Source organism: Manis pentadactyla, chromosome 4 (assembly GCF_030020395.1).
Source record: "Manis pentadactyla isolate mManPen7 chromosome 4, mManPen7.hap1, whole genome shotgun sequence".
Taxonomy (NCBI): domain Eukaryota; kingdom Metazoa; phylum Chordata; class Mammalia; order Pholidota; family Manidae; genus Manis; species Manis pentadactyla.
The window spans coordinates 35917083-35930961 of record NC_080022.1 but is presented as its reverse complement, the minus strand read 5'-3'; the positions used below and the strand labels follow the sequence as shown (position 1 = coordinate 35930961).

The window sequence follows — 13879 nt, the reverse complement described above, 5'->3', positions numbered from 1 at the left end:
ACAGTCCCAAAAGGCATCACTGAAGTGCTTTATAAAGTTGTATTGAAAGTTCTAAAAATTTGCAAATTTCATTACTAAAACACTTGACTAATAGAGGAGATAAAACAGTTCCTTCATCCTATCATTATAGGCATTCTATCATGTTTCTCTTTAGTCTTTTGCTTCCAGAACAGGAATTTCTTTTATCTGTCCTCTTCATCTTTTTTTATTTGTTCCCTTTTACTGAACACTCCCACTTGTCATACATCTCCCCCCTACCTCATACCTGCACATGAATGCACAGACCACCTTCTTTCATAACTACATCCTAGGTGTCAGAGTGTGCTGAGAATGGTGGATAAGTAGTGGTTAGAAGTATACCAGCTTTAGGACTTTAACACTAATAGCAAAGCATTGCCAATTAATATATTTCCTTTGCAATCACTGCCTTAACTGGGACTCTACTAGATGAATTTGGGATTGAGTTCTTGACTGAAATGATGGTATGTATGTGTCATTTTGAAGACTGTAATTTGTTGAGTGAGGTTTGAAAAGGAAACTTTATGAATTAAATTGAGGCATCTTCCTTTGTGTCTAACAGTTTTGTAACCTAATGGGGAGTTCACCTCCCTGCCTTGAGTTTCAGGTTCTCTGTGGTTTAAACCAGAATTCTTAAAACAAAAGGTATGCAATACACAGTTTACTTAAGTCTTTTGCATAAGGAAGTTTGATTTGATTGATATTTTCCTAAGAACCTATTGCAGGCATGTTGTCGTCATTTATTACTGGGAGTTGCAGTGTAAGCCTATATAAAAACAACTCTGAATTATACTGAAGGAATAGGCAGCATTTACTCCCTATGTCAGTGAACAATATGATGGTCATCTACCTAGTTGTACAAGCTAGAAATCAGAGCATGAGCCTATATTTCTCCTTTACCTCCCATATCCTATCAGTTCTGAAATCTTGTTTATTTTACTTCTTCCTAAGTATTTTGTGAATTGGCTTTTTTAATTAATTTGTATTAAAAGATGGTCTTCTCCCAGAGTGTGTCAGTCCTGATTTTAAAAAATTTCTAGCCTAGACCACAGAACAATATCAAGGGATTATTTTTCAACTAGCTCTTCTATGTGCAGGCTGGCCTCAAACTCCAGGCTTAGGCCAAAGTGCTCACCAGCCCTGGCCCAGCTCACTAACGTGAGTTATATACCTCTGCTACCCAAGAGAGCAAATTACAGGCAGAGATTTCAGCTTCTCTTCTTCACCTGGGACCCTTTTGGAGGGGGACCATTCACCTGGGACCCATTTCATATTACATGTCTGTGGTATATATGGTAATATATACAGGTCTGTTAAAGTTTTTCTACTTCTGTGCCCATTTTTTGCCATTTCATAGAAACATTACCTAGTTTAAGAATTTCAAATTAGCACATAATTGTTCATAATACTGTTCTGTTTGTAATACTTCTTAATCTGTTGTCTTTATTTCCCCTTTCTCATGCTGTCTTTCTTATTTGTATCTTTTTTCCCCAAGCAGTTTTACCAGAGTTTGTCTTTTATTAATCGTCTTCAAAAGAACTGTCATTTTTTAATCATCTCATTCTTCAGCTTTTTCTTTCCTTTCCTTTCTGTTCCCTTATATTTGCTTTACTGCTTTTTTCCCCTCATCTTGATAAAAATGCTTATTAGTTGGGGCAGTTTGGTTTTGGTTTCATTTTTTAAAAGATGTTTTTAAAGCTTGTTTTTTCCATTACATACTGCTCCAGCTGTTATGTTGCAAATTTATTCATAGTGTTGTCATTCTATTTAAGTATTTTGAAATTTTATCATTGCCTCCTTTTTCCCCACAGTAAAAAGTTTGACTCCCATTTTTCCTTAGTATTTTTTACTTTTTGATTAGTTGCCGGTGTGTAACAAACCCCCAGTTAACCACCTCCTGCCTTGCACAGATTCTTTCTCTGACACACCCCAATTGTAATGCCTGTGCACAGCATCTTGCTATTTGGGGGCTCTCGTCCTGCTTGGTCTTTTCGCTCTGCCAGAATGCCTTCCTTTTTCCACTCACGCCCCACACTCTGCATTGGGCTGCCCTTCTGCTGGGCTATTAGCCTTATAACATGTCGCCTAATGGGTTCTGGCATTCTACACTGGGCTGCTGTTGCCCAACATGGACACCCTTCACATCCTGGTTAGTCCCCAGTATCCTGTTCATCTTTTACCTAACCTTTTTATGCTCATTCTATTAATATGTAATTATTACAAGTACGTAAGAAATGGAGAGATAAGTGGATAGTTACTGTATTGTTTCCATCACTCAAGAAATAATACATTATGGATACAGTTCAAGCACCCTGGGACCTCATTTTGATTTATTTCCCTTCATTTCCTTACAGAGATTTATTGTCCTGATTTTGATATTTCTTAGTCTCATGAACTTTTAAAACAGATTAAGACTGCCAACTGATGTAAGAAATACCCTCCAAACTAGTTGCAGCATAGACCAGAATTGCCCACACACCTAAGCATTCTCTTGTATTGAAAAACTCTGTAGTCCCTGGAAGAATTGTTGGGAATTTACCAAAGAAATATTTGTGTCATCTTTTACGGCATGTCTTAAGTCAGAGCCTAAGAGTTTATCTAAAACTATGTAAATACTTGAGGAATGCTGTGATGTATCTCTTGTATTTAAGGATCTAACTGGTTAACACTAAATAATTAGACAGTTGATGACTGTGATAATAAACCAGCAAATTATATGGCTCTTTGACCACTTAGGGCAAACTATATCATGCATAAGAAAAAAATCTAGATCTAACAGACTCATTAATTTCCAAATTACCTTTGATAGCTAATTGGAGAAATGGTTATATAAAAAAAAACAAACTGTGCAGGTGACTTTTCTAAAATCTTTTGTAATTTCTTAAAAGAATTTTAGCCAGTTAGGTTGTTGATATAGGTTGTGACACATGAAATTAATGTTTAAATTGGACTTAAAGAGTTCTGACTCCTTAAGACAAGTAATGATTCTATAGCATCTTACTACACTGATAGACAGTGACTGCAATGGGGAGGGGCGGGTGAGGACTTGATAATATGGGTGAATGTTGTAACCACAATGTTGTTCATTTGAAACCTTCATTAGATTGTATATCAATGATAACTTAATTTTAAAAAGAGTACTATAGTCCTATCAGATACTGAAGAAGAAGAAAAAGAGTTCTGACTTCTAGGGCCATTATTTGATTGATCATTTGACTGTGTCTCATTTTAGCAAATACAATGATTTGCCTCTTCTGATATGTGTTCTGTTTTTTATTTATAGTGATAGCTTCCAGTGGCCTTTTAAATGATTGAATAATGGAAATGGATCCAAAATAATAAGTGACTTCTCTACTGAAACAGTAGAAGATTTCTTCATATCGCCTTCCAGTGGCTAACTAAATTCAGTCTTCAGGAAGGGACCGAACAAGTGAAATACAGAAAACTGAAGAGAAGAAAACCTCACTTTGGAACTCTCCTTGACTGTCCTTAACCCCTATCTTTCTCCTTGTGAACTTATAAATAGTGAAGACCAAAGAAATAGAAGATACATTTGGGTGGGAGCTTTATACCAAGAAATTTGCCTTGAAAGCTGCTATTTGGCAGGAAAAGTACATCAAGTTCCTGTCTGATTTTTTTTTTTTTAACAAGATTTCTTATGTCCTTAGATTTTGAAGGATAAGACAAATATAAGTACATGTCTGCACACTGTTTTTAGCAGCTGTGTAAGAATAATGAGATTTGTAAATTAAGGGCTTTGTCATGTGGCTGTTTTGCCATAGGAGTTGACTACTCAGATCTTTGGGAGCTCTTTAATGTTGTATTTCTGATCTGTTACTTTGATGACATTATTTGCCCACACGAGTCCACCTCTCTTTTCTAACTATGGCCTTGTTATGAACAGTGTTTAAGCTCACTGTGCAAATGTCAATGTTTTATCCATTTAAGCAACATCATATTGCCATCACTGCAGTGATGCATGAGGAAGTTGCATGAGGTGAACATAGACATAGCTCTTTCCCCTTCCCCCCATTTTTTAAATGTAACAAATACTTTTTATGTTCCCCTTCCCCCCTCCCCCTTTCCCCTTCCCCCTTTCGGAAACGTGTCAAGAGCTAGATAGTTTAAGATGAGCAATTGAGGGGACTGAGAGTGATCCACACAGAGCCTGGCTTCTTTGTGCTTCATCACAAGGCGTGCTGCTGGCCAGCCAAATTAAGTACCCTTTTAACGAGAACCACGTGGGAAATCCAGCTGGCAGACTCAAGGAGTTCAGGAAACAGGACCACGGAGGTTACACTCTGGGGTAAATATTCTCCTGTGTCTAACTTTGGAAGACTGTGTATGTATATGTATCAAGGGGAATATATACTGCTTTTTGATCTATTTAATTTTGGAGAATATCAGTGGGCTGGTTTGGAGGAAAACTGATGCTGGTTGGTATTTGAGGAAGTTAATGTGAACTAAACAGAAAAATTCATGGTTCTTTTAACTCAAAAATATATTAGCTTCTTTCATATAGCCCTCCAGGTCTGTCACATTTGTCTGTTTGTTTTTTTCACGGTCATATATTCATAGACTGTTGCTTTTATTTAGAACTTCTCTGAGGTATGGAGCCTAGTAAGTAATCTGAAGAGGCTCAGAGGGCAGATCTTTCTGTAAAGAGGGCATCTGAGAGTAATCACAGATGCCTTTATACATTGGTGTCAGGTTCTTGCAAGCATAAATGGTTTGAGCTTTCTCATTTTCAGATCCTGGCAATGAGGTTGGATGCCTCACCTTACTGAAAAGAGACACTGGACCTAAATGGCGCAGCATGACTTTGTGCCTGCTTGGCTAAATTTCTCAACACCACAGTCAGCTAAGGTACTCTTCTTCATTTCTTGAGGAACTATTCCAAATATCAGCTCTTTTCATCCCAAATTTTCTGTGGCCTCTATTTTACAGTATTGGTGTTTTGGGTATATTCAACCTTCTCTGAGGACTTACTACATTTCTTTTAACAGGATATAAATAATTAGGCAGTCAAAGTCAGTGTGTGCCCTGATGCTGCAAAGTGTCCCTTCTTTTATTCCATTGCATCCTAACCTTTTCTCATTATGTGGCACACTTGAGACTTCCTGTTTATACACTAGTTGCAGCACTCTTTGGAACTAAAACATACCTGCTAACCTATTACTAAGAAGAAAGGAGCAGAGGTAAAAAGGAAGCAGTTTTTGAGGAAATGGACCTTTAGAATGAATGCACATTTGTCTATAGTAGTAGGTAAGGTGGAGGAAAAAGGAGAGACAATGATTGATTAATACATGCATCTCAGATTAAATCCTGAAAATTCTGTTTAGAGGCAATAATCTACTTAATGATTTTGGAGGAAATGTGGGTTGCATTAGGAATAAAGACAAGTGGAACAACCAGTTCATGTGGAGTAAAGTAGCCCTAGTCACAGTACACATAACAGCCTAAGTTATTGATTTAAGAAACCTTTGAGAAGCTAGTAAACTTAAAAATGCTTCCCATTTTACAAGTAATATAGGAGGGACAAAGGTAGGTAGTCTCACCAAAAAAATGGCCTACCTTCCCTATTTTTAAATATGAGTTTTGAGGAAGATGTTCCTGGCCTAGACCCACAACCTTTTACTCTAAACTTCATTTTGAATTGCCCTTGTGAAATTCCTGAGATCTCATAATTGACATCATCTGACCCAAGGCTTACGGGTGATGGGCCTGAGGTAGGTATAGGATCCAGGAAAGCATTGAAAAGTATGTAGACATTGTATCTGCAAAGAATATTGATTTGGCACAAGGAACAGAGTAATAAGGAAGAAATACGATTTCAATATTTCCAGTAAAGTGACAGTGGCAAAGTTGTGTGGTGTTGACATAGGGTAGACATGTAAAGCACTGGAATGGAATAGAGATTTCAGGAATAGTCTTGTACATAATAGTTATCTTAGACTGAAGTGCTAAGGTAAATCAATGCAAAAGTGGATTAATAAATGGCTCTAGAACTATATATGGAGGCAGGGGGAAAACCTCTTCATATTCTATACACAAAACTCAAAATGGATTGTAATCTAAATTAAAGAGCCAAGAAACATAAAACTTTTAGAAGAAAGGATAGTAGAAAAGCTATAACCTATTAGAATGGCTAAAATAAATACTGACAACACCAAGTATTCGTGAGGATATTAATAAAATAGATATCAAGATGTCTGTGCCCCCACCTATATTTTTCCTGGAAGCCTTTGTCAATTATAGCCATACTTTGCATGACTTTTTAGACTTTGGTCACTATCATTTGAGACTAAAGAATATCATAGAATAAAATTATTTGGAATAGGAAGGGACATGAGAGTTCATCTGTAATAGTGTTTCTCAAACTGCTTCCTTTTAGTTGTATAATCTCAAAGACTTAGTCTCCCTGACCTCTTTCCTCATGTGTAAATAAGCAAAATGGGGAGGTTGCCAAACAGTAGTTTTATGAGTAGTAAGTAATATTTGGAAATAAAGTATTTTGGAAAACTATAAAAACTCCATGTAGTTATTAATGGACTACCAAAGTGGTATTTAACCCTTTCTCTCCAGTTCTAGAATAATTTGCAGAAATAATAAAGCTGTTCTGAACTTTTTAAAGCAAGCATCTTGCTTTTCCTTTCCAGTTGCAAGATTAACTTAATATTAAGTGTAAAATTTTGGGGCTTATTCTCTATGGATATTAACAGAGCCTTTTTTTTTTTTTCTCATGCAAATAATTAAAGTAGCTGCCTTTTCTCCCTTTCTGGAATAAAGGAAATGAGTTAATGGCTGAACATGTAACCTAGGGCTTCTCTAACTCATGGGCCTGTGGTCCCCTTATTATGATCAATATGCTCATAATGGGGAGGTTCTGCCACCATTCTTACCTGTTTCCTAAAAGCCTGATGCAAAACCTAAAATATTGAAAGAGACTGATAACTACATACCTGTTTGCTTCTCTGTACTTTATCATCTTAGTCACCTACAGCCACCTTCGAAAAACACGGAGAGCACCTACCCCGAGGAGACCGTAGATTTGGAGTAAGCCGTCGTCGACATAATTCCTCTGATGGCTTTTTTAACAATGGATCGCTACGGACTACAGGAGGTAAGCCATGCCCCAACTTCCCATGAGTGTGTTTAAGCTACTTAGGGCAAGCCCAGGCTGGGGGTGCAAGTACATAGTCTTGAAATTAGACCCTCAGGTAGTTAGTACTCAACTGTGTTGGCTTTCTGACGTTTTTATGTTCTAATGAGTCATTTGTTGAAGAACTCATAGAGAAATTACATAAAAAGAAAAGATAAAAGATTTCTTTTTTGTGGGCTTAAAGTTTTTTTTAAAAGGTTCCTTGAAGGGCTTTAAAACAGATCAGGAAGCAAACAATTTAATGTGTTACTATTTCTTACTGTTCTAGATACCTGGCATCAGCCCTCCCTTTTCCGCCATGATTCTGTGGACTCTGGTGTCTCAAAGGGAGCATATGCTGGAATCACAGGGAATCCGTCTGGTTGGCATGGCTCTTCCCGAGGTCATGATGGCATGAGCCAGCGTAGTGGGGGTGGCACAGGGAACCATCGCCACTGGAATGGCAGCTTCCACTCCCGGAAAGGCTGCGTCTTTCAGGAAAAGCCACCTACAGAGATTAGGGAAGAAAAGAAAGAAGACAAGGTGGAAAAGTTGCAGTTTGAAGAGGAAGACTTTGTAAGTATGAAGGTTTAGATGTGTACTTAAAGTCTAACAAATAATTTCTTAAATAGAAGACCATTATGAGAACATTTCAGAAATAACTAAAAAGGGAGCCCCTGGGTTTAGATTTTTACTATTTTTAGAGGTTAGAAGTTGATTAGTATGAAGATGATAACTACAATTCCTGTGTAACTCTTAGCAAACCTTTGTGTTTCATCCTCATGTCTGGAACTTTTTAGTTTCCCATACGTTTTATAAGGTTCAGTATTCAAATATAATTATGTAAAAGTATGGTTTCGCATATCAAATTATCTTTCTCCAGCTATCATAAGCACTTTTTTCTCTTGATACTGCTTTTTTAATAGAAAATAATTATGGCGTTATAAACCTACAATTAGTATTTTAATTGTTGCCTTATATGTTCAGTAAAATTTGATGCTTTTGTGTGTTGAATTACATGCCTTTTGGCCTCTACACCAAAAGTGTTGGGGTTTTTAGTGCACCTTTTAAAAAATAGCTTAATAATTATTTTATTCAACCAAATATATCCAAATTGTCATTTTAACATGTAATTGATACCTTTAAAATTATTAATGAGATAATTTGTTGTTTGTACTAAGTCCTCAAAATCCTTTGTGTACTCTATACTTGTAGTTCATTTCAATATAGACTATATATTTACACATTCCAAGTGTCAGTAACCACATGGGACCAGTGGCTATGCTATTGGATGGTACAGCTCTAGGTATTTTATAGGTTGAACATTAGATTAGCCAATCACTTCTGTCACAGCTATTTTAGTACATTAATAAAGCCAACTAAACAAGTCAAATTTAGGCATCAGCTCCTCTTCTCCTTACAGTCTAACAAATATCCTTGTTGGTAGGGGGGCCTTGATTTAAATGTGATTGACTAATGTGAATTCCTACCCCCAGGCATCTGTCCTTCAAAACTTTATGCTTGGAAAGATCTATACTGCCCTGACATACTGAGTTATTTGTCCAGAATGTTCTGGATATCCAGTAGACAACCAGAAATTACAATGACACTGAAGTATAACTTGCTTTATTTATTCAATAAACTTCTAAACAAATCCAAGAAATACTGATGGGAATGATTAAGAAACAAGACCTTTCATGTTCCTCACATTCTGGGAACTTGGTGAAAACCTCATCAAACCAGCAACAAAAAAATTTTTTGATTGTATTCTTATTATAAAATAAGTTTCTGTATTTTTATTCTACATAATCAGATGAACTCACGGTAATTATAATTTATATCTGACATGACTGTTTATCTAAAGTACATCTATTACGACCACAGCCATCTCAGTGTATAGAAAACAAGTTCATTTGGGTTTCTTTAATAATTTGGTAGAAAAGAGATGGTAATAAACAGGAAAGTAGTGTGGGGTAAAGTTAAATTTAAACTAGGAACTGTACTCTGATTGGCATAGTTTGATAAAAAGATCCAGTGTCAGTTGTGTGGCATTCCCAGCGGAATACTGACAACAGAAAGAAAAATGTTAAGTTGCTTTATGAAACCAAACAAGAATAGGGTCAATAAGGACAAATTTATTTTGCATTTGTTTTTATGAAATATTCTAGGTATCCATAAAATTATGAAGAAAAAAAAGTCAAGTACACACATCACCTAGCTTTGTTAATTGCATTATGCCAAATACACACACTGTAGAGCATTCTTACACAGAAGAGACAAGATACTACAGAATTACAGCATTAGTTAGAGCTTCTCTAATTGTATTCTCCTTGCTTTCCCCCAGAGGTAATCACCATCTTGATTTCAGTGTTCCATTATCCTCATGCATTTTTTGATAAATTTTATGTATGTATCCATAAACAATCTCTAGTATAATTTTGCCTGATTTTAATCTTCATATGAATTGTTTCCTGTTGTAGTTCTATGTGCTATTTGCTTAAAATTGAGATTTATCTGTATTGATAGCTAATACAGCTCTAGATAAATGGTTCTCAACCAGTAGCAATTCTGTGCCCTATGGCACATTTGACAATACCTAGAGAACTTTGTTGGTCACAGCTGAAGATAGTGTCAATTGGCTTCCAATACATGGAGAGCAGGAGAGCAGGATGGTAACCATCGCACAATGCAGAGGACAACCCTGTAGTGAATTAACCAGCCCAATGTGTCAATATCTTTCTTGAGGAACCCTAGTGAAGGTCTTTTTCAGTACTGTGTAGTAAATATTGTGTGAATATGCTAGACTTATTTACCCATTTTCTTGGTGATAGACATTTAGGTCATAAAAGATCTTATTTCGGAGGATAAATCTGAGGGACTGGCACTTAGATGTTGTAAGTGGTGAAGGATGAGTCAAAAATAAAATTTTTATCCAAACCAAAGTTGATGAATAGTAAGTAATTATTTTAAAAAGAAGAAACAGGAGCAGAATTGGAGGGAGAAGATAACGAGTTAATGGTCCCAAAGAGATGGGTGAGATCTAGGGGTGTGCGCATGGAAATAAAGGTAATAAGTGAGGTTTGTGAATAGATAGAGCACCTAAGGAGAATAATACATACAGAGAGGAGGCCTAGAGCAGAACCTGTGGAATAGCAGTAAAGGGGAACTGAGAAGTAATTGCTTGAAGAAAGGGGTATATCAGGATAACACAGTCAAAAATAACAAATGAAAGGTGTTTGGGGGACCTAGTGAGTTGTTAGATAGTAATGTCTACCTTGCAATATTGTTGTAAGGAATCGCAGGTCACATTTGTTGAATGATATGTATGAAACAGTTAGCACGCACCTTGACACACAGATTTTTCAGTGTTAGCTATTAAATGTGGGAAAGAACTTTAGATTGGCAGTTTGAGGCAACCTTTCAAATGTTATTTTTCAGAAGTGATTTCCTTGGCTGGAAGGATTAGAGAATGAGTCTATGATGAGAGTGGCACTCTATTAATACTTAGAGAAAGAGGAGCCAGGTGTGAGAGTAAAGTTTTCTAGGATTGAGAGATGTTTTATATGTATTTACAACCTGAGGAACATTTGAGAGAAGGGATTCTGAGAGGATGGCAACAGTGCACCTATAGCTTTTGGATCTACTGAATTCTCCAGTAAAAGCAGAGTCCCTTAATATCAGGAGCAATGTTAGGATGTTTACTCTCACAATTCATATTTGGCATTTCATCGGAAATCCTAGGAAGTGCAATAAGTCAAGAAAATGAAATAAAATGCATACAAATTAAAAGAAAATAAAATTTTCTATTTGCAGATGACATGATTTTACATAGAAAAATTCTAAGGACTCTAGAGAGTATGACAAAGTTTCATACAAGGTCAATATTTTAAATCCAATTGTATTTTTTTATATTAGCAACAAGCAATTGGGAAATGAAGTTTTATAAAACCTCATTTGTAAATTCAAAAAAAACCCTAGAAAATGCTTAGGAATGAATTGAACAAAGTTGAAGATGCCTATACTGAACCACAAAATGTGTCCAAGAGAAAGAAAATAACTAATAAAAGACAAGTAACATCATTTTGAGTGGAAAGCTTTGAATTGGAAGGCTCAGTGTGGTTAGGACATCGATTCTATAGATTCTGCACACCATCAGCCAGCATGCTTTCTAAAAGAAATTGGCAGAATTTGTATTGAAACGCAAAAGACCTAGAATACCCAAAGTAACCAAGACTTGTACTACCTAACTTGAAAACTTAGTATCAAGCTACAATAATCAAGATAATGTCAACATTATCACGTTGACAGATCATAGAGCAGAACAGAGAGCCCAGAAATAAGCCTACATTTTTATGGTCACTTAATTTTCAACAAAAGTACCAAAGCAGATAATAGAAAAAGAACTGTGTGTTTAACAAATGGTGCTAGAATGACTGCATGTGTATATCCTCTCCCCATACTTCATAGCATCCAGAACAATGAATTTGAAATGAATTAGCGACCTAAACATAAGGCTTACAACTACAAAACTACTCAAAGTAAACTTTAGGAGAATGTCTTTCAGCTTGGGGGATAGAAAAAGATTTCTTTGGACATAGGAAACAATAATCACAAAAGAGAACACTGATAAATCAAGCTTCATCAAAATTTAAAACTTCTGCTTTTTTCACAGACTCAGAAAATATTTAGAAAACTTACATATGAAAAAGGACCTATATCTATAATGTGAATAACTCCTACAATCAGTAATAAAAAGACAACTCAGTTTTTTTTTTCAATGAGCAAAATTTGAATGGACACTACAAAGAAGGATCTACAAATGGCCCATAAGCATATGTCATTCCAAGGGAAGTGTGGAAATTCAAATTAAGACCACTGTGAGATAATGCTGCGCACACACCAAAATGGCTAATATTTAAAAGCCCAAAAACACCAAATTTGGTGACATTTTAGAGCAGTTGGAACTCTCAAACATTGTTAGTAGGAGTGTGAAGTAGTATAACGATTTTGGTGAAAGGTTTGGCGCTTTCTTAAAAAAATTAACCTATCCAATAACCCAGCATTTATACTTATAAGTATTTACTCAAAAGACATACATGTGTGTTTACTGCAATTTTATTCATAGTATCCCCAAACTGGAAACAGTTTAAAAGTCTGCACAAAAATTGAAAAGTTGTGGTGTTTATGTAATGAACTACTTACCCAGTTTCAAAAATAAAAAGGAATGACTGATAAAACAACATGGTGAATCTCAGTAAAGCCTTGCCCAAAAGGATACATCCTGTGTGTTGTATAGTGTAGAACAGGCCATGTAGTCTGTGGTAGGAAAGAACATGGAAACAGTGCTTGTTTGTGTGGAGAGGGACATGAGGGAACTTCCTGATTATAGGAAGTATTTTATCTTTAGAGGTTGAGGAGGTGTAAGCATTTTTCAAAACTCATGGAATGGTACATTTAGTGTTTGTGCATTTACCATATGTAACGAAGTTTTTTGGTTTTTGTTTGTTTTTTTTATATCGTTAATGTACAGTTACTTAAACAACATTATGGTTACTAGATTCCCCCTATTATCAAGTCCCCCTCACATATCCCATTTGTAACAAAGTTTTGTTTAAAAATATGTTAACATCACCAGTCATGGAACAAACAGGTATCATAAGCCTCCTGATGTGATGCACTGAGAATGCAGCATTCCTCTGTGAATGCCTTCCAAAAATGCGTAGCCTGAGTCTAACCATGAAGAAACACTACATAAACTCAAATTAAAGTTTCTACAAAAGAATTAATCTCTACTCTTAAAAGATGTTGCATGGCCAACATCCAAAAGACAAACAACAACAAATGCTGGCGAGGATGTGGAGAAAGGGGAACCCTCCTACACTGCTGGTGGGAATGTAAATTAGTTCAACCATTGTGGAAAGCAGTATGGAGGTTCCTCAAAAAACAAAATAGGAATACCATTTGACCCAGGAATTCCACTTCTAGGAATTTACTCTAAGAATACAGGATGGATCACAGATTCAAAAAGAAATATGCACCCCTATGTTTGTTGCAGCACTACTTACAATAGCCAAGAAATGGAAGCAGCAGCCTAAGTGTCCATCAGTAGAGTGGATAAAGAAGATGTATAATAAGAGCATTTGTGTTGTAGAGATTGAAGGAAACAGCAGGGCATCTGACAGCCACAAGATTCCCAAAAGGCAGCAGTTCTAGAAAACTTAGAGGGCACATTTGAGAATAGCAACTAGAATTAGGAGTGGCTTTTATATTGCAAAAATACAGAGGTTATGAAATGAGATATGAAGGATCTAACTGGACCAGTCAGGAGTGAGAAACCATACAATAGTTTGAACAAGGAAAGTTAATACAGAATTATTAACTATAAGAGGAATGAGGTAATCAACTGGCTAGTAAGAAGTAAAGTCTAAGAATATAGAAATAACAGAATGAGCACCAATTAACCCTAAAGCTAATGTAGAGCACCTGAGAAAGTGTCTCCCATCACTGCCCCAGAACTAAGATCCAGACCCCCTGTTGGAAAGGACTTAGCTCTGACCTACTGAATGGTAGGAGCAATTGTTCAGGTCCTTCTCCAAGTAACATGCTGGAAATCTGCCCTCTACAGTACTCAGTAAAACTGTTCATGGGAAATAACACTGCTACAAAAACCACCCAACTCAGAGCTCACTTGCATTTCAGAACCTAATGGGTTAGCGGGAA

General features: G+C 36.3%; 1 protein-coding gene across 1 annotated transcript in view; it reads left to right on the top strand.

Annotated features, from left to right (window-relative positions):
• GPBP1L1 (GC-rich promoter binding protein 1 like 1) overlaps positions 1 to 13879 on the top strand; it is a 56557-nt gene that overhangs the window by 23545 nt on the left and 19133 nt on the right. Inside the window, exons 2-5 of the mRNA XM_036892949.2 lie at positions 3302 to 4324; positions 4770 to 4884; positions 7012 to 7141; positions 7449 to 7735. Coding sequence (XP_036748844.1) covers positions 4825 to 4884; positions 7012 to 7141; positions 7449 to 7735 — 477 coding nt within the window. The 5' untranslated portion in view covers positions 3302 to 4324; positions 4770 to 4824. The remainder of the gene's footprint in view (positions 1 to 3301; positions 4325 to 4769; positions 4885 to 7011; positions 7142 to 7448; positions 7736 to 13879) is intronic.